The sequence below is a fragment of the Equus quagga genome, chromosome 1, assembly GCF_021613505.1.
Source record: "Equus quagga isolate Etosha38 chromosome 1, UCLA_HA_Equagga_1.0, whole genome shotgun sequence".
NCBI classification, from domain to species: Eukaryota; Metazoa; Chordata; class Mammalia; order Perissodactyla; family Equidae; genus Equus; species Equus quagga.
Window position 1 is genome coordinate 11,828,189 of NC_060267.1, and position 23,751 is coordinate 11,851,939.

General features: G+C 47.2%; 1 protein-coding gene across 1 annotated transcript; it reads left to right on the forward strand.

Moving 5' to 3' along the window:
- On the forward strand, window positions 1-22,810 carry TIMELESS (timeless circadian regulator). Its single transcript, XM_046647880.1, has 29 exons — window positions 1-95; window positions 10,416-10,569; window positions 10,717-10,870; window positions 10,989-11,103; window positions 11,198-11,260; window positions 11,555-11,656; window positions 11,840-11,995; window positions 12,518-12,651; window positions 12,848-12,935; window positions 13,216-13,392; window positions 13,762-13,979; window positions 14,223-14,326; window positions 14,471-14,640; window positions 16,078-16,212; window positions 16,314-16,465; window positions 17,174-17,271; window positions 17,363-17,486; window positions 17,598-17,799; window positions 18,078-18,223; window positions 19,007-19,092; window positions 19,183-19,300; window positions 19,392-19,474; window positions 19,706-19,848; window positions 20,043-20,220; window positions 20,303-20,371; window positions 20,487-20,605; window positions 21,555-21,780; window positions 21,910-22,014; window positions 22,154-22,810. The coding sequence occupies exons 2-29, from the start codon at window positions 10,473-10,475 to the stop codon at window positions 22,225-22,227; spliced, it is 3,636 nt and encodes a 1,211-aa protein (XP_046503836.1). The 5' UTR covers window positions 1-95; window positions 10,416-10,472; the 3' UTR covers window positions 22,228-22,810.
- Window positions 22,811-23,751: the final 941 nt, after the last annotated feature.

The following is a 23,751-nucleotide window of genomic DNA, read 5'->3' on the forward strand; positions in this document are numbered from 1 at the left end:
GGACTGGGCCGGCTGAGCCGGGTGGCGGGAAAGGCTGCGGCCCCGCGCCTGAGGCCGGTGGCTCCGCGGGGATCCTGAGGGCCGGCGGGGAGCCGGTGAGTGAGTGTGGGCGACAGGGCTCTAATCGGGCAACGTCCCTTCGAAGCTGCAGGGGCGTTCTTGGGAGGCACTGAGTCCCCTTTCCCGCCACCCGGTTTGAAGGCAGGGGGCGGGGCGCGCGCTTTAGATGCGCACGCGCAGTGGCCGACCCTGCGTCTGGGGTGGGTGCCAGGGTTCCTCACTCCCGCGGGGTGCTCCCTCCTCCCGGCGGCAGTGTGCGCGGCCTGGTCCTCGCGCGGGGTGGCGCTGTGACGGGAAGGGGTTCGGAACCCCTAATGTAGAACGGAAAGTTTCCGGGCATTTCCACCTGGCAACTCCCCATCCAGTTGAGACCTGAAAAAACAGGTGTGCCCTTTCGTGGTCAGCGGGAGTCGGAATTCGCAGCTTGCTTGACTTAAATCTTGGGTTTTTACAGAATGGATTTCTCATTCTCATCCTCTTCCTTTCTCTCGGGTATAAGGAGGATACAGCCTCTGCTTGGGTGTATTAGCTGGACCATTAGCCATTAATCACTCTCCTTCCCTTGAGGCTCTCAATTCTTTACTCGGCCCTGCGTGCTGCCACTAGTTACCTTTAGAAATAGTCAATCTGGGCGTTTCAGATTCAATTTAAAACTCCTCTTTGGCCACCCGCAGTCACGCTTAAAGCCTTAGGTGGGCGTCCGTGGCCGTTCACAGTCTGGCCCTGACCCTCTCAGCCTCAGTTTCTAAAGGTCCCTCATGTGTCCTGTCTCAAGCACTTGACTCCCGGCCCCAGATGTGCATTGTGCTCTTTCGTGCCTGGGCACCTACGCTCCTGCGGTTCCCTCTGCTTGAAGTTCTGGCCAGTTCTTTGCCAAATGAACTTCTCTTTCAGGACCAACCTCAATTGTCCCTCTGAAAATCTCTGTTTCCAGCCCTTCCAGGCCAAAGTAGTCGCTTTCTTCTTTATGTCCTTGAAGTGTTTACCTCCCTGTGTTATCAGTGGCGCTCAGACAACTCGGTAAAAGGTCAATGAGCTCCTAACATGTACTGTGCACTGTGCTCAGTGCCAGGTGGACAGAGATGAATACAACAGAGTTTCTGCTCCAAAGGAACTCCTAGTCTGGAAGGAAAAACACGTGTGAATGAATCCTCTGCAGTAACAGGGTGACAAAGAAGACTGCCCTGGCTTCCTAATTCCTCTAACTCCCAACCTTCTTGAGGAAGCTTAAGTCCTTCCACAACTTCACACACCATCTTATGTCCTGATGCCTCCAAATCTCCAGTCCCAACCTCTCCTCCGTCAACTTTGAGACTTGTCCACCTTCAGTTTAGAAAGCGTTTATTGAGCACCTACATTGTTCTGGTCACGATGATTCCCAGTCTCAAGGAGTTTATATTTCAGTGCAGTTGTCATCAGGGGATTGAGTTAGAACCACCTGTGGAGCATTTTCAAAACACTCTTATGTAAGCCCCACCCCCTGTAAATTCTGATTCAGTCAGTAGACTCTGAAAATTCAAAGGTGAATAAGAAACAATTCCTGCCTCAGGGAATCTGAGGCTAATGGAGGGAGACAGACATTGTCAACAATCTGTTTAAATATTATATACAACACGAGCTGTAAATGCCATGATGGAAGTCTGTTTATGGCACAAAGTAGACACAAAGGAGAGAGAGACACAAAGGTTGCTTCTATATAGAGAAATCAGGAGGAAGTGTCATTTGAATAGTCTTAAAAGATTAGGGGACAGGCTCTAGCAGGATGAGAGAAGGGCATTCCAGACAGAGGAGTGTCTTGAGAGAGAAACTTAAAAGGTAACCAGCAGGCCAATCATGAGGGCCTTTGTATTGTAGGCACTGGGGGGCCACTGAAACTTTAGTTTTGTATAGTAGTGCATGCTAATAGTAAACAATTCAATAGTACTGAAGTGAAAGATAAATATTTCTCCTACCTTAGGCCCCCATGTTCTCCCCAAAGACAATCACTATGAAGTTTCTTGTGTATCCACTGAAGGATTTTAAGCAGGGTGGTTATATGGCCAAATCTGGTAACCGTATTGTGGATAGATTTAAGAGAACAAAACTGGAGGCAGGGATAGAGGTTAGGAAGCAGTCGAGTCATCTAAGCAAGAGATACTCAGGACCTGAACTAAGGCAGAAGCAATGGGGGTGGGCAGGGGCCAGATAGGAGAGTTTAAGAAAGAAGAATTCGTCTGAGTCAGTGTCTCAGAGTATTTAGGTTTCTTATAAGAATAACTGAGTAGACAGTGTCAGTCCCTGAGAGGTCCAAAACGGAAGTGGAGACAAACCTGGGAAGAAGTTCTGTTTTGGACATGTTGAGTGTGAGGTATCTTTGAGATGCAGATGGAGAATGCTGTTCGTTAGTGTAACATGTGGGATCGGCACCATGAGAGCTCAAACGGGTGAGCGATACAGATTTGCTGGTTAATGGCTCAGAGATGGTAGTTAAAGACATGCGAGTACATGAGTTTGCCCAAGGAGGCTGTGTGGAGTGCGACAGGAAGAGGACTAAAGACGCAGGCTTATGGCACATCAGCACTTAAGGAGGAGAAGAGCAGCCAATATGGAGTCAAGGAAAGGTTTGTTTTATGTTGGGCTTTCCCACCCCCTAAGATGGAAGAGCTTTGAGCAACTAACAACATATAGGAATGGAGCCAGTATAAAGAGAAAATTGGAAACAAATGAGAAATGGGGAGTACCCAACTGAGAGATGTAAGTGATCAGTCAGTCACAAAAGAAGGGCTTAGATTAGAAGCCAAGAAGTCAGAGTGGGCCTTTGAAATATGTATGTTTTAGGCTTGGGTGCAGGGAGCTGAGCGAGTTCATGTCTGATGACCTCGGTTGTTCCTCAGAGGGAGGGGCAGAGACGCCAGCTGAGAGGCGTGGGAAGCAGTGGAGTAAGGGGGCTTGAGGATATCAGCGGAAGTTAGAAGCAGCTGTTCCTTGGGAAACGGAAATGGCAGTGGACCAGGAACATCGAAAAGATTTGCTGGGCCGGGCTGAGGGCCCTGCTCAGGTTGCAGACTACACATTTGTTGTCTGTCATTACGCTGAGTTGTTTGGTTTTCTCCAGCAAATCTGAGGCTAGATTTGAATCCAAGAGTCTAGAAGCAGATGGTTGCGTTGATCTGAGGTTGGGATCTTTTGCAGGGTGAGTGCAGTGAAAGGAAAAAAAGACTCAGACCTCACAGGGAGTGATATGTAGAGATACAATAATAGGATATGTGATGCTGCTTGTGCAACCCCAGTTAGTTTGATCATTTTGTTTTTCAGACCAGAAATCTTCAGTGACTCCCTGGTTTATGTTCTAAAGCCTTGAATTGGTAGACAAAGACAGGGTTTTCCCATAAAGGGCCCCTTTCCATTGCTTTCCAGATAGACCCATCTGTTAATAGTGACTCCCTCTTAGCTCTTGCTCTGGCATTTCTCTGCCTAAAAGCCCCGTCTCCTTGTCTCCTCGCAGCTGCCTGAAGCCTGTGTGGCCTTCAGAGGCCCAGTTCTAATCACACTTCCTCTGACAAAACCTCCTTGGCCACTTTAACCTGAAAAGAGCCCTAGTTTTTCAGAATTTTTTTCAATATCACTTAATTAGAGCTTGTTTTGACTTTTACAGTTTCTTCTCTATATTAGTGGGTTTTATTTCTGCAGCCACATTCCTCAGTTTCTTTAGCACGGCCACTGCACCTCGCACCACTACCTTTGCCTGGGAGGCTCTTCATAAGCATTTAGTGACCCACTGTAGAGTCCAGGAGATGGGGAGGAAACTAGGATTTTGAGAGTTCTTACTTTATGCTCAGTAAAGTGCTTGATATCAGTGCTTCTCAAACTGAATTGGTGAAGGACCAGGTAGAGTTTTATTCCCCAAGCTGTTGCAGATCAGTACTTTTCTTTCTTTTTCCCCTCCAGCTTTATTGAGATACAATTGACATATACAGTACTTTTGTAAAATACTAGAGCTATTACTGGAAAAATAATGTGGGGGAAAAAAAACATATAGAATATGGGCTTTTTTACTATAAGATTCAACAAACAGCAACTCTATCAAATCGCTGCCAGATGTTCTAAATACTCTGCTTCTGTACTTGTCTTCACGCAGACTGGTCACAGTTTGTGGACCAGCAATTGTCCACAGACCACACTCTGAGTAGCACTGATTTCCTTGACCTCATTTAAACCTCTCCATTTATTTCTTCTCAGTATAGACACTGATAGAGACACTGAGGTCTAAGTTAAGCCACGTACTCAAGATCACCAAGTTAGTACTGGACAGAACTGGAATTCAAATGCCAAATGTCATTCTTTTCATTCTGGTGATTCTCAAAGTTGGTTCTTGGAGCAGAGTTGGTTTGGGGCGGAGTTTTTTGTTTGGCTTTATTTTGTTTTGAAGAAGTGAGGTAATTTTCTATTTTGAATTGCAAGTATATTTAATATTTTATCCTTTGTTTTCCTTTGGTTCTTGCATTTTGAGGCCTACATTATTAATTTCAGATGAATATTGCCTCATCTCAACTGCTTGGTACTTAGTTGAGTGGAAAAAGTAACTAACATCCCTTTTTTTTTTCTGAGAAAGATTGGCCCTGAGCTAACATCTTTGCCAATCTTCCTCTATTTTATGTGGGATGCCACCACAGTGTGGCTTGACCAGCAGTCCTAGAGAACCCCTGGCCACTGAAGCGGAGTGGGCAAACTTAACCACTATGCCACTGGGCCGGCCCCCTAACGTCCCTTCTAAATGTCCAGATTTGCTTTGTCTCATATAAATGTTTCATATAAATGGCATGATACAACATGTGACTTTTTGTCTCTGGCTTCTTTCACGGAAAGTAATGTTTTCAAGGATCATCCATGTTGTAGCATGTTTCGGTACTCCATTCCTTTTTATTGTAAAACAATGTTCTCTTGTATAGATATAACAGTTTTTGTTTATCCATTCTTCGGTTGATGGACATTGGGGTTTTTCCACGTTTTGGTTATTATAAATAATGCTGTTGTGAATATTTGTGTGCAAGATTTTGTGTGGATGTACATTTCATTTCTCTCAGATATATACCTAAGAGTGGAATTGGTGGGTCATGTGGTAACTCTCTGTTTAACATTTTGAGGAACTGCCCAACTATTTTCCACACCAGCTGCACCATTTTACATTCCCACAGCAATATATGAGGTTGTGTGGCTTTTTGTTTTAAGTTACAAAATTTGAAGTTGGCAACCTTATGTTAGTCTCTCTAAATTAAAAAAAAAATTAAAGACCTATCCATGAAATCCAGAAGTTTGGAAACCACTACATTCCACCAGTCTATATTTAAAAACAAAACAAACAAAACTCCCCAGAAAACCTATGCAGGAGTTTATCAATGTGGAAAAAAAAAGAATTTCTTTCTTTTCTGTTGCTTCTTTGGCAAGCCAGAATGGTTGGTTTTCCTATTTGGCCTCTGTTGTGGGTGAAAGAGGCAACATGGGGAGAATTACTTTCAAAGTAGAAAACTCAGGAAGTGGAATAAAGTGCTCTGACTGGAACAAAGAGAAATTATAGGCTTGTGTATATCTGTTCTGTCCCATTGTCTGGAAATAGCACATGTGGTTTCTCCTTTCCCCTCGTTGGTGGAAATAACCATAGTGAGACCCCACTTCTGTGTGTGCAGCAGGATAAACCTTTGATTTTCACAGAAATACGAGAGTTTGGGGTGTTTCAAAACTCATTTCCTGTGGGAGATGAAAATCACAAAGATGAAGGGGTAGGGAAGGGGACCAAAGGAGACTAAGCTTTGAGAGGAGAGACAAGGTTTCCGCGTCTCTGTGGATAGAAGTGGGGAACGACAGTCGCTCGCAGTCTGGCGGCCCACCTGCCCCCCATTATTTCCAAAGGAGCGTCAGCAAGGAGACCTTTGGGCTGAGAAAGCAGATAGGAGGGAAACCCTGGGAGTATAGCAGTGGCTACCTTTGCTGTTTTTATTGAAACATACCATTTCACCAAAAGAATTAAAAATACCTTTATTTTTAAACACAAGATGTATCTTTACTGTTAATTTCCGAGGTCCCTCATCTGCTTCAGAGCATTCATATTTTTATGTGGTTGTTATTGTGGACTTTCTACTTTCTGTGCCCTTTTTAAATATAGGCTTTGAATTTTTGTTTGCATAGTTAGTTTTTGTACGATATATTGTTTATTAATATTACAAAGTTTTCCTAGCTGTTCCCCAGGTTTGGGATATCTGGGTCATCTCCAAGCCTTTACCATTAAAGATAACTCGTCTATAAACATCTTATTGGGGTGTCTATTCTCTCTGAGCCTCTGTTTCTTCATCTGTAAAATGAAGATGATTGTACAGTACCTGTCGCTTTGGACCATTGTGAGACTCAGAGTATAATAATGCTGTGAAAGCCTTTTATAAACCAGAGCGCACTAAGAAGAGTGTTAATTTTATGTTTATACAAATGATTTCCTTTCTTTTTTCTATTATTTTTTTGGGTTGGAGTCCTCAAAAGGGGCTCATTGGTTCAAAGGGTGTGACCTGGGATAATCTGTTGTTTCAAAATTAATTCATTCAGCAAATATGTACTACATGCACACTGTATGCCAAGCCCTATTCTAGGCAGTGAGGAATGCGGAAAAAACAGAATACAGTGAAACCTTGACCTCATGGGACCTTCCTTCTGTTGGGTTGGTTTATGACTTTTATTATATGAATAGTAGATAAGTGAATGATTCCTAAGTGCCAGTCAGAGGAACAATACTATTTAAAATAATGATATTTTTATCCGTCTGAAGTGAAATGAGAAAAATAAGGACAGTGTATGCAGTTTTCCATAAAGACTTGTTTACGCACCTTAAAGGAAAGGACATAGCTGAGATTCTATCATATATACCTTTTTTTAGTGTTAAACTGTTTCTTTTATGAAATAACAGTGTTAATAGATGTTAGTGGGGTTTTAGAAAAGTGTTTTATTTTTAATATCCCTATTTTTTGTATCTTTACCAGTCAAGATAAGATGGTTTCCCTAGTTTGGGGGGACATATACTGGTACATGAAATTATAAAGCATGGGAACCACTGACTTTTACTTCAATTTTTATTATCCATCACTGTTTACAATGTGCTTTCATGTAACTTAATTGGATTCTCACAATACAATAACCGTATAAGGGAGGTGGCGTAGCTATCTGTCTGTTCAGGTCTGCCAAGAAGCGGACACTGAGATGGAGTTAGGGGTACAAGACGTTTATTGAGTAGTGTGCCTGTGGTAGATTAAGGGGGCAGCAGGACTGGGGGCAAGGAGAGCCTCAGACCACAAGGCAGGTCTGAGAGTCTCAGCCAACCCAGTGGGAAATTCTGATGCAAGGACTGCCTGGTAGAGGAGACCTTGTTGGACAGAAATGGCTAGGCCCTAGGCCCCTGTGCTTAGTCATTCGCTGGGGAGCTGCCCGAGAAGAGCAGGGCTGAGGTGGATCCTGGAGGTACTGTCAGCTAACTGTATTCTTTGCAGCTGAATGGCACTCTCTTTCTCTCTTTTTTTTTCAATTATTTTATTGAGGTCATCTTGGTTTATAACACTGTGTAATTTCAGGTGTATATTATTATATATCAGTTTCTGTATAGAGCGGGCTCCTGTATGGCTGCCACAGTATCCTTTCCCTTATCTTTCAGATGAGGAAGCCAGGTCTGACTTTGTGAAGGACAGACGGGTAGACAATGAAGCCAGGACTCTGACCCCACCCTCAGACCATTGTACTGTTCTTTCTGTTGCACCAAGTTGCATTTAACAGTTTTTACTGAATCTCTCCCATATGAAGGAAATTCAGTGCATTCAGAAATGCATAAGACAACATTTAGTAGAAGAGAAAAGATGTATTCTGGATAATTATACTGTAAAAAAGTGGTTCAGTTCAGGAAGAGGAAGTACATATGGAGTGATACGTTCAGTCAGATCCTGTCCTGCTGTGGGCTGTTTGGGAAAGCTTCATGGAGGAGTGGCACTTGAGCTGGATCTTGAAAGTCAGATAGGCTTAAAACTTTTGGAGTTAAGGGAGGGTGGACCTTCCAGAAGGAGGGAATAAACTGAGCAGAGGTTTGGAGAGCGTGAGGGGGCTCTATGTCTTGGGACTCTAATCTTCCTGGGTGGTGAGACTAGATAGCCAAAGGAGGCAGCCAAGCCATGGATCTAAGAAGAAGTGGTGGGTTGGATGGGTATGTATGATGTCGATGTAAAACAAGTAATCAGATTATCAGTGGTCTAGGAGAGGAAGGTGAGGCCAGACAGACTAGGTGAGTAGCTTCTAGTTAACTGAAAGAAAAGAGATGAACTGTAAGTTTTCTGTCCCTGGCTGATTTTTTTAAATGGTGTGTTTCCACCAGAGAGAGCAGAAACTCTTTTATTCCTGTTCTAATGAATAGGCCCAAGACTGCCAGTTTGCCTCATGACCCCTGGCCTGGGAGCTTTACAAAGTAAATCATCTGACCCACTTCTTCCCCTCCTTTGCCTGTTGCTCTCAGGTTTGGTCAAAATTGCAGGAGATTAGAACCTGAAGTCCTAGGTCTCTTACATAATCTCCCTTCTCAAGTCTGCAAGGACGGCTCCTTGCCCGTCTCCTTGCCCCTCCCCATCTTCCTTTGGTAACCAGGTAGCAGGTAGCTGTTACCACCTGTTATTTTTTCCTTTCAAGTAAAGCGATATGTTGAAAGCAGAGGTTTGAGTACTCTGCTGGGGCCAGTTTTACAAATATTGAATCTTTAGTCAGAATTGGTCCACGATGGAGGAGGCAAGATATGGGAAAGGGCAGCTGGGAGGACTATATATATCTGTATGGGAGCCTTCCAGATGTGGCTTTGTCACTGCTGTTAGAAGAAGATCATTTCACACCTTTTAGTGCCAGAATGTCATGCTGTGTCTGGTTTTGAGGAGGACATGCTGACTCCGCATCTTTATAGACAGCTCTGCTGTCTGTTTTTGTCAGCTTCCTAGGCTGCCACTTGGAGAGAGCCGACAGGGAAGCGCTTAAATCTGTGTGTGTGTGTGTGTGTGTGTGTGTGTGTGTGTGTGTGTGCGCGTGTGCGCGCCTGTGTGTCTATGTATGTGTGAAAAAGCTGGATGTATCCTTGAGGACAGTCAGAGATCTCACACACAGCACCTACCTCTCGGGAGCCCAGGGCTCGGGGTCTGCAGGTACCCTGAGAGAGGGCAGCAAGGGGAAGTCTTCTTGGTCATTCAATCAGTGTTTTGCCGGCACACTCCTGTTGGTCAGACAGCGGATTAGCACTGGGCGAGGGTAGAGGGATAGGCAGCCTCGAGAAGTAGACCAGTTACATAAATGCAGGAAGATAACATCAGGCATTAAAGCGTAGTTCTTTGGACACTGCCCATTTCTTGTCGGGGAACAGGGGTGGAGTCGGGGGCTAGAGGTAGGGGTGGAACAGGGAAAGGTCTTTTTAGAGGAAGCTGCCAAGGGCTGAGAGCAGTGTGGCTGAATGTGCTAAGGGGACGAGATTGATGGATATTCCCGATTTTCCACAGGAGCAGGGTAATGAATGTAATGTGTTTGTGTGTGTCTGTGTTATTAGTGTCAGGTTCTGAGACATCCAGGATTCTGGATCTGTGCCTACTTGCTTATCTGATGACGGTTCAGGGATCTTAATAAAAAGGAGCATGCTTCAGAATAAGGAAGATGGTTCCTCCGGGGAGAGTGACAGGAGTGTGACTAGGTCCTGTTTACTGCTTTTTCTCACCCATTCTGTTAGATGCTGGCTTCTACTAAGATTACCCAAATTTAAGAGTAACTTTGGGGAGGAGAGAGAAGGAACTTTCTCTCCGCATCCCTAGAGCCTCGGAAGCCTCAGGGCCCTAGGCTTTGTCAGATCCTAGGTGGAACCACTGATGCTCAGAGCTGGGTTTTCTTAATTCCTGTGGCACATAAGAGCTGTGACAGTGTGTGAGGCGGGGCCTGGGTCTGGCAGTTTTAAGGAGAGGGGAGCTCATTCTCTGCTGCCTCCAAAAGGCTGCAGAACTCTCTGAGTGCGAAAGTCTCAGGGTTGATGCCTTTCTCTAACCAACCTTGCTTCCTACTAGGTTATCTTGACTCTGAAACAGACTGTTTCTGCAGCTTCAGACCCAAGTTAGAGATGGGGCAGGTTCTTAATTCTTAGGCTTGAAGCCTCTTTGGTTTTGATCAGGTAGAAACCTTAAATCTTTCGCTGGGCCTGGGAACAGAACTTTTGATTGTGACAAAAGTGAGGCATTCGAGGGTGTTGTTCAGAATACTCTGAGCATTAGGGCCCAGTCCTGTTCCCCTCTCCCTTTGCTGAAGAGGACCCTACACATGTTATCTTTCCCTGTCTGCAGGCTGCGCCATTTCTGTCTCCACCTAGCTTCTCCCTCTATTGGCTGGCCCACTGATGTATGGACTTGTACATGATGAACTGTGAACTTCTAGCCACATGTAGTGCCCTTGGGTACTTGGAAGGAGACACTTACCACAAGGAACCAGATTGCTTAGGTGAGTACCTTTTTGAGGAAACAGGTTAAAAACTCGCTTGAGTTGAGGAGGTCTGTTGAATTTCTCAAGCCATGGGTATGACAAGCATGTGGGCCTGGTTGGAGCATCTTCCAGGGTTCTCTGTAAGTGTTTACTCTGTCCCTGAAGAGAGTGTGAAGGATTTGATCCGCTACTTGAGGCATGAGGATGAGACGCGAGATGTGCGGCAGCAGCTGGGGGCAGCACAGATCCTGCAGAGTGACCTTCTTCCCATCCTTATCCAGCATCGCCAGGACCAGCCTCTCTTTGATGCTGTGATCAGGTCAATTCCCCAGCCTTTTAACCTTTACCCTGTGCCAGCCATTGTTTGAGCTGAAGATTTTGGTGTTTGTGCCTGGTGAGGAAACGTAACAACTTCTCCCTCCTTTACTGTCTCCCAGGCTGATGGTGAACTTGACACAACCAGCCTTGCTCTGTTTTGGCAGTGTGCCCAAGGAGCCTAGCTTTCGGCACCATTTTCTGCAGGTGCTTTCTTACTTGCAGGCCTACAAAGAGGTGAGTTTTCCTTCAGAGTCCCTGGGGCAGAATTTGGAGGTAGTAGGGAAGGAGAGGGTGGATGCTACTTCAGGTCCATTCCCCTACTTTGTAGGCCTTTGCCAGTGAGAAGGCTTTTGGAGTCCTCAGTGAAACCTTGTATAAGCTGCTGCAGCTGGTGAGTGAGTCCCCACCTCACAGGATCCCACGGGACCCTTAGTGCCTTCCTCCTCCTCTGGGCAGAGCCCTGGGCTGGGCGTTGTTGGGACACACTGAGTTTTTAGATATGGTCCCAGTCCTAGTGGATACGTAGTCCGGTCCATTGTCTCTGGCTGCCTCAGGACTGCTGGAACTCTTTCTTTCCTTTCTTTTTAATCCTGACCCTTGTCTGTGCCTCTGTCCTCCAGCCAGAGGAGGTGCTGCCTGCCTTCCACAGAGAGTCTCTTCCTCTAACTCTCCTTCTTCTGACTAGGGCTGGGAAGAACGGCAGGAGGAGGACAACTTGCTGATTGAGCGGATCCTGCTGCTTATCAGAAATATTCTCCATGTCCCAGCTGACCTTGATCAGGAGAAGGTGAGAGGGTCTTGAGTTGTCTGAGTTCCTTTGCTTGGTTAGGCTGAGCTGCCCTTTTCTGCTTTTCTGTCCTCTTACAAGTCTAGGGGGAGGAACCTTGGTCAAGGAATGAGTTGGAGAACCTCAAGGCAGGGCAGTGGAGCTGACTGACCTCCTCTTCTCCCCTCACCTCACACTGCTCAGAGGATTGATGATGACGCCAGTGTCCATGACCAGCTTCTCTGGGCCATTCACCTCAGTGGCCTGGATGATCTGCTCCTCTTCCTGGCCAGCTCGTCTGCTGAGCAGCAGTGGAGCCTGCATGTGCTAGAGATTGTCTCCCTTATGTTTCGTGACCAGGTGAGACCCTGACCTGTTGCCCTGATCCCCTCATCCATGTAGTTTTCTGCTATGGGGCCAGAATTGCTCTTGTAATAGTGGCTGACTTATGTGGGGAGAGGTGGGTAACAGGTAAAGTAGCCATGTCTTGAGTGTGGGGTCCCATCAACAGTCCTATTTCGTTCACTCTTTCCGTCCTCAGTAAGAGTGAACTCAGGGGGCCTGCCCTGTGGTGGAGTGATTGGATTCGCGTGCTCTGCTTTGGCGGCTCGGGGTTCGCCAATTTGGATCCTGGGCACAGACCTACACACTGCTCGTTGGGCCATGCTGTGGCGGCGTCCCACATAGAAGAACTAGAATGACCTACAACTAAGATATACAACTATGTACTGGGGCTTTGGGGAAAAAAGAAAAAAGAGGAAGATTGGCAACAGATGTTAGCTCAGGGCCAATCTTCCTCACCCCCAAAAAAACAAAAACAGAATGAACTCAGAATAAGGAATGACTGTCCTTCTGACTCTTCCCTCTTTGTTCCGAATCTAGAACCCTGAGCAGCTGGCAGGAATAGGACAGGGACGCCTGGCTCAGGAGCGGAACACAGATGTGGCAGAACTGGAGGCGTTGCGCCAGCGAGAGATGGCAGAAAAGAAGACTCGAGCCCTTCAGCGAGGCAATAGGTGAGTGGCAGGGTGCTGCTCTACCCGTGTTCCCATTCCAGCACTGGAATTCTGAGGGCTTGGGGCAAATTCTAAGACAGTGGTGACCGGAGAGCATTTTGCAGTTACAACACACTCTTGCGTGCTGATGAAAGAGAACAGGGATAAAGCTTCCAGAGAATTGAGGAATCACCCTGGACCTTTTTTTTTGCTGCAGGCATTCTCGATTTGGGGGCTCCTACATTGTCCAGGGGTTGAAATCCATTGGGGAGAGGGACCTCATCTTTCACAAAGGTCTCCACAATGTGAGTGTGCTCCCATCGGGGTGGGAACATTGTAGAGTTGGGGGCCGGAGAAGGGTAAGCATCTCTGGGGGTAAAGCGTCTGTTTTGGGACTTAGAAAGTTGGAGACGGTAGGAGAAATAGACTCTGGCGTTGTCTTCACTATATCTTCACTCAGTTCCAGAGGGAGAGAACCTTCTAAGAGTTTCTTCTGAGAACAGTGTAGCACCAGGGGTGCGGAAAGAGCTGCACGGGGAGGGTGGTGGTTGGGAGTAATTCTAATCCTCCAACCCACACCCCCAGCTCCAAAACTACAGTTCAGATTTGGGAAAGCAGCCCCGAAGGGTGCCTAAACGTCGCCAGGCTGCCCGGGAGCTGTCCATTCAGCGCCGCTCCGCCCTCAACGTGAGACTCTTTCTCAGAGACTTCTGCTCTGAGTTCCTGGAGAACTGTTATAACCGGCTCATGGGCTCGGTGAAGGTGAGAGCCTAGGAAGGAGGGAAGAGAGAGGTGATGGGGAGAGCAGTGGGTGAGAGGGCATCCTGGGAGGAGCCTATGGGAGGCTGAGCCTGGAGTGTGGACTAGTAGGTTGGAGGTGTGTAGGCCACCCCTGAGAGATGGTGAAGATGTCAGGAGGGAGTGGGTTATTCGCACAATTAAAAAAGGCTCTAGCCAAATTGCCCTAGAGGAAGGGGAAAGAAATGTGAAGAGACGTGGGGAGAACAAGAGAAGGTTGGAAATTATGGGTCCTAGAATGTTGTTATAGAGTGTCCAGGGTCTACCCCATCATCACAGGACAGGAGAAGGTTGGAAGCCCTGGGGTCATGGTCTTTTTTTCCTGGACATTAGGATCACCTGCTTCGGGAGAAGGCTCAGCAGCACGATGAGACCTACTACATGTGGGCCTTGGCTTTCTTCATGGCTTTCAACCGAGCGGCCTCCTTCCGGCCAGGCCTGGTTTCTGAGACCCTCAGTGTCCGTACCTTCCACTTCATTGAACAGAACCTCACCAACTACTATGAGATGATGCTGACTGACCGCAAGGAAGCCGCCTCCTGGGCACGCCGGTGAGTGGGATGAGAATTGGGGTCAAAGTGGGCATCTTGGCCAGGCGGGGAATCTGAAGGCCTGCATTCTGGGTGGTATTTTCTTTTCTGTTTCAGGGTTACAGTGGTCAGGCTAGGGAGCAAGGACTCCCTGGGTCATTCTGTTTTTGATGGCACTGTTTTGGGGTGGGTAGGGGTGGTACTGTTTCTATGAGCCAGTCTCCTAAGTTGTCCTCCATTTTACCCCTTTCCCTCATCTCTCAGGATGCACCTGGCCCTGAAGGCCTATCAGGAGCTGCTGGCCACAGTGAATGAGATGGACATGTCCCCAGATGAGGCTGTGAGGGAGAGTAGCCGCATCATCAAGAGTGAGCCCTGGCCTGCTCTCTGATCCTGGCTTTCCCCATCCCTTGACCAGAGTCTCCCTCTTCCCAGTCCCTACTGCATCCATCTCTCCTTTTCCCAAACCTTCCAGACCAGTCCTTCCATTCCTTTCTACTCCTCATTCCCAGACAACATATTCTATGTGATGGAGTACCGAGAACTGTTCCTGGCGCTCTTCCGAAAGTTTGATGAGAGGTGGCAGCCCCGTTCTTTCCTCCGTGACCTGGTGGAGACCACCCATCTCTTCCTCAAGATGTTGGAGCGGTTCTCTCGGAACCGTGGGAACCTGGTAGTGCAGGTACTGGGTGCCCCAGGGTGTGGAAAGAGTTGTGAGGGCAGGGGGAAGTTTAGGGGACTCTCGCCTCACAGTGTCTGCAGGTTAAGCTGATCTGTTAGAACTTCTCTGAACTAGAGGGCACGATGTTTGTCAGTGTTGCCAGTATGAGTCTTCTGTTGTTTCCTTCTCCCATTAGGTTAATGCGAGATCTGCCATAAATACCTTACGTTATTCAGGAAACATTTATTGCACACCTATGTGCTAAGCACATAAACTCTGGGGATTCATAACTTTAGAGTTGAGCAATTATGCTGTGATATTTCCTGGTACTTTAGAAGCATTGTAGTGAGATGGAAAGAGCCTTAGATTAAAAGTCAGACAGTCTGGGATCTTGTCCTGTATTAGTTACGTTAGACTAGCTCAAGCTGTACGTCAGTCTCCAGATCCCTAAAGGTGGGATTGTACTATGAGCCTGAAATGAAATAATAAATTAAAAGTCTAGGACAAGAAGAAAATCTCAAGGAATTTGTATCCTGAAGACCCAGGGACTCTGCTTTTTTAAAATTTTCCTATAATCCTATTTGATACAGCTTAAATTGGGTCAGAACTAGACTTGGAAGGGGCAGTAGTACCAATGAGACTTTGCTAAAAGATATTTTTACACTCAGGGCTCTATTATCAGAAATAAAAGGTGCTATCATTTATTGAGTATTTACTATGTATCAGGCGCTGTGCTAAGGTTTTCATGTAATCCTCACAGCAGTACTTGGGCAGACGCACAGAGTGGTTACCAACGTGTCCAAGGTCTTCCTAGTAAGTGGCTAGTGTCAATACTTAAATCCAGATCTGGTTGACTCCGAAGCTCATGCCCCTAACCTTCAGTGTGTTTAATTAAAAGTTCCTTGAATAGAGCATGAAGCTGAGGGCATCCAGACAATTGCCCATACCAAAGGCTGGTTCCCAGCTGTGACCTGGGGGAGCAAGGTTGGGGTGTTAATTCTCATTCTCCTGCTTTTCAGGAGGAAAATTATAGGTTACATTTACATAGTGCTTTGCATTTTCCTGTAGAATTTCTTCACCTTGTAGCAAATGTGTTCATTCTATAGACTTCTGCTTAAGATATCACTGCTTTGGGGAAATCTCTGACCCCAAGAAATGAGTTAAGTGCTGTTCCTATGTTTTGCCATGGCATTTTATGCTTAGCTATATTCTAGATCTTAGCCCTGCTGTAATTTACCTGTCTACTTACCTGTCTCCCCCACTAGACAACAAGCTCCTCAATGGCAAGGAAATATGCTGTTCACTGTTGTTTCCTCATTGCTTGGGAGTAGCACATCGTGGTCACTCTGTGACTGTTTAATTAACTCAGACATCTAATTAATTAATTAATAGAGAAGACATTGGTAGGAGAAAGGCCTCCTTAGCTCTCCTGCTATCCTAACAGTTCTTTCTCTATAGAATAAACGAAAGAAGAGAAAGAAGAAAAAGAAGGTCCTAGACCAGCCCGTTGCTTCTGGTAATGTCCCCTCTAGCCCAGAGGAACTGGAGGCTGTGTGGCCTTCCCTGGCTGAGCAGCTACAATGCTGTGCCCAGGTAGGTAGTTGCAGAAACCCTATCTTTCTCGAGGGTAGTGCTCTGGGTAGGCTGTCTGGGTTTCCCTCCTCTCTGTTCCCATAGCCTTAATCCCTCTCTAGGATCCTGAGCTCAGTTTGGACTCCATGGTTCCCTTTGATGCGGCCTCAGAGGTGCCAGTGGAAGAGCAGCGGGCAGAAGCCATGGTGCGGATCCAAGACTGTCTCCTGGGTGGCCAAGCCCCACAGGCCCTGACACTCCTTAGGTCTGCCCGGTAAGAACCCTGCCCACCCATCCTCTTGGATCCAGCTTCTAGGCCTTTGGGGGCTGGAGGAGCTTTCACTGTGATTCAGGGTTCTTGATCTTCAAGAGAGAGAAGTCCCACCAGGAGTGCCGGGGCTCTGTACTGTGTACTGAGTTCTGGGGAGTTTTGATTGGTGTATTGGTGTTTTGTTGTTTGTTTTTGTTTTATTTTTGAGAAATATCAAAAAGCACAATTAATTGGAGAGAAAAATAAGGATAATTCTATGAGTCAAAGACAGCCATTATTAACTTTTTGATGAGTTATCGTCCAGATTTTTTTCCCCTCTGTGTTATATATAGACATGTCATATACACCCTTTTACAAAAACGAAATATTGCACATACTGACTTATAGTGTTATTTCACTTCTCGATATATTGTCAGCATCATTTCTCATCAGATGTATTTCTTTACTAGTTAATGGATTTAAAACACCATGTATAACTATGTACATTTATTCAACCAAATGTCTATTTAGATTTTTCCATTTTGTTCTTGTATGATTTTCATTGCAATGTGGCTTATGAGGGAACATTTTCCTAGAGTCTTTGTTTCATCTCTGAGGTAACAGTTTGCATTCACTTTTCAGTTGACAAATGAAATGTCTAAATTCCTTTTCCCACTTCAAATTATAACTCACATTTTCTCTGGTTAAAGCCTTTTTCTCTCTGTGCTCCAGGGAGGTGTGGCCAGAAGGAGATGTATTTGGCTCTCAGGACATTTCCCCAGAGGAAGAGATCCAGCTGCTGAGACAAATCCTCTGTGCCCCACTTCCCCGTGAGTCTCCATCTCCTTTGCATCTCTGTCCTTCCAGCTCTTCTCTGCTACCAGCCTCCCAGACACCGAGTAACCCTCACTCTTTCTATAGGGCAGCAGGGGCCAGAGGAATGCGGGGCAGAGGAAGAAGAGGAAGAAGAAGAGGAGGAAGAGGAAGAGTTGGAAATGGTCCAGGTGTCAGAGAAAGAATTTAATTTCCTGGACTACCTGAAACGGTGCGGGCCGTGAGGACTGAGTTGGTCCCAGAGTGTACGTTGTGGGGCTGTGAGGATGAGCAGTGACTTTCTTGTGCTGACATCCTCTCCCTCCCTCTCTGTTGGGGGCAGCTTTGCAAGCTCAACCGTCATCCGAGCCTATGTGCTGCTGCTGCGGAACTACCAGCAGAACAGCGCCCACACCAACCACTGCGTTGTCAAGATGCTGCACCGGCTGGCCCATGACCTCAAAATGGAAGCCCTGCTCTTCCAGCTCTCACTCTTCTGCCTCTTCAATCGTCTGCTTAGTGACCCTGCCTCTGGGGCCTACAAAGTGAGGAGACACCAAGGACTGGGGTCCTGAGGTGTGGGGGAGTCCTGGGGTAAAAGGATAGTCTTCAGGAGATGAAGGGCACTGAGTGATGTCAGGGCTGAGAGATGAGAGAACGGTGAGGAAGGGGACAGGCAAATTGGGGGACTGCATGGGGAAGGATGGAAGAGCGACTGAGCGAGGAGGGCACAGCTGGGAACAGGTGTGAGGAAATACGTAGGGGGCCAGGTTTATGAATACATTTAGGCCAGCGGCCTCACAGCAGCCTCCCTCTCCCACAGGAACTAGTGACTTTTGCCAAATACATCCTGGGCAAGTTCTTTGCATTGGCTGCAGTCAACCAAAAAGCCTTTGTAGAGCTGCTGTTCTGGAAGAACACAGCTGTGGTTCGAGAGATGACTGAGGGCTATGGCTCCCTGGATGGCGGGTGAGCTTGATGATGGGGAAGGGCGGGCCATAGGGGTGAGTGACAGTCACAGAGTGTCAAAGCTGCAAGAGCTTGCAGATCAGTTAGTCTAACCTTTCTTTCCCTTCCACGGGTGAGAAAACAAGCCCCAAAGGTAAAATGCTTTACCTAGGTTACCAGGGAAAAGGGGGGGTGGGGGGAGGGTACGGAGGGGGAAGTGGTGTACCCACAACATGACTAACAAAAATGTACAACTGAAATTTCACAAGCTTGTAATCCATCATAACATTAATAAAAAAAAAAAAAAAAAAAAAAAATGCTTTACCTAAGGTCACCCAAGAGGACCTGGGACTAGAGCCTGTCTCCTGTCTGCCCTAGTTTCTTTCTCTTTCACCAGCCTTCACGGGGGGGTCAGTTGGGAGTGGGGTGGGCCCCCAAGGGAGAGTCTGTATGTGCCCTGTCCCAAAATGTGCTGGGAAACCATATGGATTCATAGAAATTTGTCCTCTTTCCCTTAGTGTCTCAGCTCCTCTCCTTTCATACTTCTCTCTTTTTTCTGTAATACTCTCAGACTCTGCAGTGTCAGGTTCCATAGGCCCAACCTAGAAAACCTCTTAGTCTGACTTTTGGGTTCTTAAGTAGAAGGAGAGTGGGGGAAGGAAGCACACCTTAGGCCTCTCCTAGCCGGTTCCTTTGAGGTACCTACATCATCCTCGTTCCTTTTAGAACTGACCGGAGAGGGCCTTTGGTCTCCTCTTTTTGGGCCAACAACCTACATGCTCCTCTTTCCCTTTCCGCATTTAGATCTTCTAGTCGCAGACCCCCTGTGTGGAGCCCAGAAGAGGAGGCCCAGCTTCAGGAACTGTACCTCGCCCATAAGGATGTGGAAGGTATGAGGCCTTGAGATCAACAGAGTTGATGAGGAGGGCAGCCTGAGCTCTGGGACCTCTCTTTACTGCCTCGCCGCTCCTCCACCTCAGGTCAGGATGTGGTGGATGCCATCTTGGCACACCTGAATACTGCCCCTCGGACACGCAAGCAGATCATCCACCATCTGGTACGGCTGGGACTGGCTGACAGTGTCAAGGACTTCCAAAGGTAGAGAGGCACATGCTCTGGAGGGAGCCGAGACGGAGGACCCTCTGTTCACTCCCTGGGCCCCCTCTTCCACTGACACCTCCCTAAACAGGAAAGGAACCCATATCGTACTGTGGACAGAAGATCAGGAGCTGGAGCTGCGGCGGCTCTTTGAGGAGTTCCAGGACTCAGATGGTAAGTGAGGTGGAGGCTCAGGGAATCTGAGATGAGAGCCAAGCTGTCCATTTCTTTTCCCCCCACCTCCTGCTCCCAAGGAAGGCATATCCCATCCCTTCTGTCCACTGACCATATTTGTGGTGTCATTTTTGAGTGAATTGAGCTGGCCTCTTTCCAAAGACCTCTGATTTCCTTTACGAATGCCTTTCCCCCACTGCTCATGGGTATTCACACTTTGCTTCTCTATAGATGTCCTGGGTCATATCATGAAGAATATCACAGCCAAACGCTCACGGGCCCGAATAGTGGATAAACTGCTGGCTCTGGGGCTGGTGGCCGAACGGCGGGAGCTATACAAGAAGCGCCGGAAGAAGTTGGCACCCTCGAGCTTGGTAATAATCTTATCCTGGCTCTGCCAGTATGGGCCCCTCCTCTGGAAGTCCTCCTTAGAAGTAGGCCACCCAGCGTTCTTCCTGCTTCAGGCTGTTCTGATGAGGTCCCCCCAGTGGGGCGGTCAGGAGCCGGAGGACTCCACTCAGTTCCTCATGTTGCCTACTCTTTTATTTCCCACCCCAATGAATTTTAGCCTGATGGAGAGAAGTCCCTAAAGGATTTTTGCCAGGAAGATCTGGAAGAAGAGGAAAACCTGCCAGAGGAAGAGAGTGAAGAGGATGAAGAGAGAGAGGAGGGCTCAGAAACAGAACAAGCCCAGGGAAGCTCCGTCCTTTCAACTGCAAACCTTGGGCAAAGCCTGCATCAGGAAGGTGAGCGTGTGGGCTGGCGGAGATGTCTCAGGTGGAAGAGTTGGGCACGTGGGACAATCATAAGTTTCCCTCCTTCCCTTAGGCTTTTCCACTCCGCTCCTGTGGCTCCAGAACTGCCTGATTCGAGTAGCAGATGATCGGAAAGAGGATGGTGAGTGGAAAAATGATAGTTTCCGGAGGACTGGGGCACTGGAGGCTGCTGGAGACCTGGTTGTGGGATAAGGACCAGCTCTTTCTTCACCATATGGCTATTAAACCTGTCCTAGGCTGCTCCCAGGCAGTTCCATTGGTGCCGCTGACAGAAGAAAATGAAGAAGCAATGGAAAATGAGCAGTTTCAGCAGCTATTGCGCAAGCTAGGCGTCCGGCCTCCTGCCTCTGGGCAGGTAAATAAAAACACCAGTTACAGTGTCAGCTGGGGCATGTTGGTGCTGTTTCAAAACACGTCTCCTCCTCCTCATTGCAGTTGCCCTCTCTGTCCTCATTTCCTGTCACCTCTGACCAACACTCCTGCGGCAGACGTCCTGCTGGTCCTCCTCTCTCCCGTCTCCCCTTCCCCTACATCCATCTTCCACACTGCCCCCTGAGTGTCCTTTCTAAAACAGTGTTGATTACATCACTCCCCTGTCCAGGGCACTTGGTGGTTCCCCACTGTTTGTAGGACAGAGTCCACAGCCTCCGAGTGGCATGCCTGGCCCCTGGCCAACCTTTGCAGCCTCATGGCCACACCAGCACACACCGCCCTTACACTGTAGGCATCTGGTACTGCTCTCCATCCTCCGCACAGTAGACCTTTTCACACCTCCAAACAGTTGGCCATGCCAGTCCCTCTACTGGAAGGCTCCATGCACACACATCACCCATCTTCCTGATGAACCTCCACCCAGTCTTCAGGAGTCAGTTCAGTTGTCACCTCCTCAGAGAAGCAGTCCCTACCACTCTTTCATCCCCTAAGCAAAAGTAACTACGTTGGCAACTGGGACTTGTTCATTCCCTTGATATTGCCCCAGTCCTCTGGCGTTACAGCACAGTGGTTCTCCCACTGGACTATGAGTTCTTTGAGAGCAGAGATCATATCTGATTCACCTTTAGATCCCCAGGATCCATTAGTTTATTTAATTAGCAACTGTATTTACAAGGAACCTCTTACTGTAGCAGGCACTGTGCTAGCCATTAGGAATATATGTTGGATGAGTAAGCAGTAAGTAGATTTCACAACCCTTGTGGATATTCACCAACTCATTCATATTTATTCAATAAATAATATCAAACTCTGGTGAACGTGAGGCTAGCCCTTTCCCATTACTCTCATTTTCAACTTCTTTGCCCCTGTAGGAAACCTTCTGGCGAATTCCCGCCAAGCTGAGTCCCACCCAGCTCCGGAGGATGGCAGCTTCTTTGAGTCAACCAGAGGAAGAGGAAAAGCTGCAGCCAGGGATAGAACCTGAAGTCCCTGGAGAGCAAGGGGCTGAGGAGGAGCACCACAAGGAACATCGAGCACAAGCCCTGAGGGCCCTCCTGTTAGCCCGAAAAAAGAAAGCAGGCCTGGTGTCCCCAGAGGGTAATGGCAGGAGTGGTTATCTATTGAGTATTTACTGTGTGCCAGCCATGTTGATCTAGAGGGCTGATAGAGTGTTTTGGGAATATGAGGGCCCGTTTCCCTAATTTATGCCTCTTATGGTCATTTCAGAGGAAGAGACTCCTGGTGAGAAAGAGCAGCTGAAAGTGGCACGCAAGAAGCGACAGCTGCTGGACAGCGATGAGGAACAGGAAGAAGAGGAGAGCAGGAGCAAAGGTAGGGAGCCTGATGAGACCTGCCATTTCTTCTAACCTCTAGCACTCTTCTTGTTGATCCTGAAGATAAAGGCTCCCACCGTCCTTCCCGCTTAACATATTTAGATATTCTCTCTCTTCTCCCCCCGTCATTCCCATAGCACCAGAGTTGGGAGCTCCAAGAATCCAAAAGAAGAAACGGTTTCAGATTGAGGATGAAGATGAGAATGACTGAAGAGCCGGAAGCCTGGGGGTAGAGACAGACATGTTTTTAGGTTATGAGTTTAAATCAGAGTAGGGAGGTTTCACACAGGACCCAGAAAATCCTCTTAACTGGACAGAAGCCGCAGAGTCCTGGGCCTCCCCATGGATTTGGGGTCCAGGAAGTTCAGGCAACAGTGTTGGACTCCTCTACAGTCGCTTCTTGCTTCTCCCAGTTTTAGCAGTATGCCTCAGTAGCTCTCTGGTGACTTACTCCTCTTCTTCTAGGAACCATTTCTTTGGTTTATTCGCATGCCTTAGCAAATGAGAGGAGTGAGTGAAATATAGAAGGCACTTTGAACCCCTCTTACTGGTCTGTTCTTTTTGGCTTTCTGATGGAGTTGGGTCACAGTATCAGATGAGGAGCTTCATGGCATGATGCATGGGGGTGTTGCACCATTTTTAAAAGGCACCAGATGCTCCCATCCTCATTTTCTTTCCTGTGATCACCCCCTAGACACCAGATTGAGCCCAATTCCTGCAGTTGAGGTAGGGTTGGGATGCAATACTCTCCAGATGAGGAATGTATTTGGTGTTGAATTAAACATGTAAAATTACAAGTCACCAGTGTTGATCTTTCTTGCTGTCTCTCTACATACCTCAGCCTTCTACCTGCTACGTTCTTGAAAGAAGAACTTTTAGGGTTAAAAGAGACCATCAGCCTTCCTTTTTCTCTTGCTTTCCTTATAGAAGACAGAAAAACATTCGCCCCTCAAGATCCTTTGTCTAGGATAAATCTTTAGGGTGACAAGAGTATGCAGCAGGAAGAAGCAGGAGCCACAAAGGGAGAAAAAAGCCAGTTTGTCAGCATGGGACAGAGGGGAGGACAAGTCTGGGCAAGAAAGAGATGGATAAATATTGTCCCTCCGTTTTCTTGGAAACCATCAGCTTTCCGGCTCCCTTGTGTTTCCAGCTGAGGGAGAGTGAAAGTGAGATTCAAAAAACAGCCATTCAGATCAGGGAGAGCCCGAGGTAAAGGATGTGTTTGGACTGTCTTATGTCTCTGACTTCATTTTTTTTCCTCCCACGGCCTCGTAAGGTAGATGTGAAGCTATATCCAGAGTGAGTGAAGTTTCCAAGGGCTAAGACACCTCCTGGCTCTGACCAGTCTTGGTGTTTCTTCGTCTGTAGCCTTTCCCCACTCCCCAACCTGAGCACTGCTTTTTTTTTTTAATTGAGGTAACATTGGTTTTATAATATTATGTAAGCTTCAGATGCCCAACATTATATTTCAACATCTGTATACACTACAGCATACTTAACCACCAGAAGTGTAGTTTCCATCCGTCACCACACAGTTGACCCCATTTACCCATTTTGCCTGCCCCCTGCCCCCGTCCCCTCTGGTAACTACCAATCTGTTGTCTGTTTCTATGAGTTTGTTTTGTTTGTTCGTTTGTTTTGTTTTTATATTCCACATATGAGTGAAATTATATGGTGTTTGTCTTTCTCCGTCAGACTTATTTCATTTAGCATAATACCCTCAGGGTCCATCCAT

Bases quoted from the DNA above. Each gene is read 5' to 3' on its own strand.
- TIMELESS (XM_046647880.1), top strand. From the start codon at position 10,473: ATGGACTTGTACATGATGAACTGTGAACTTCTAGCCACATGTAGTGCC. The intron at 19,849-20,042 runs GTAATAATCTTA...AATGAATTTTAG, and splicing joins AGTTGGCACCCTCGAGCTTG to CCTGATGGAGAGAAGTCCCT. The intron at 20,606-21,554 runs GTAAATAAAAAC...TTGCCCCTGTAG, and splicing joins GGCCTCCTGCCTCTGGGCAG to GAAACCTTCTGGCGAATTCC.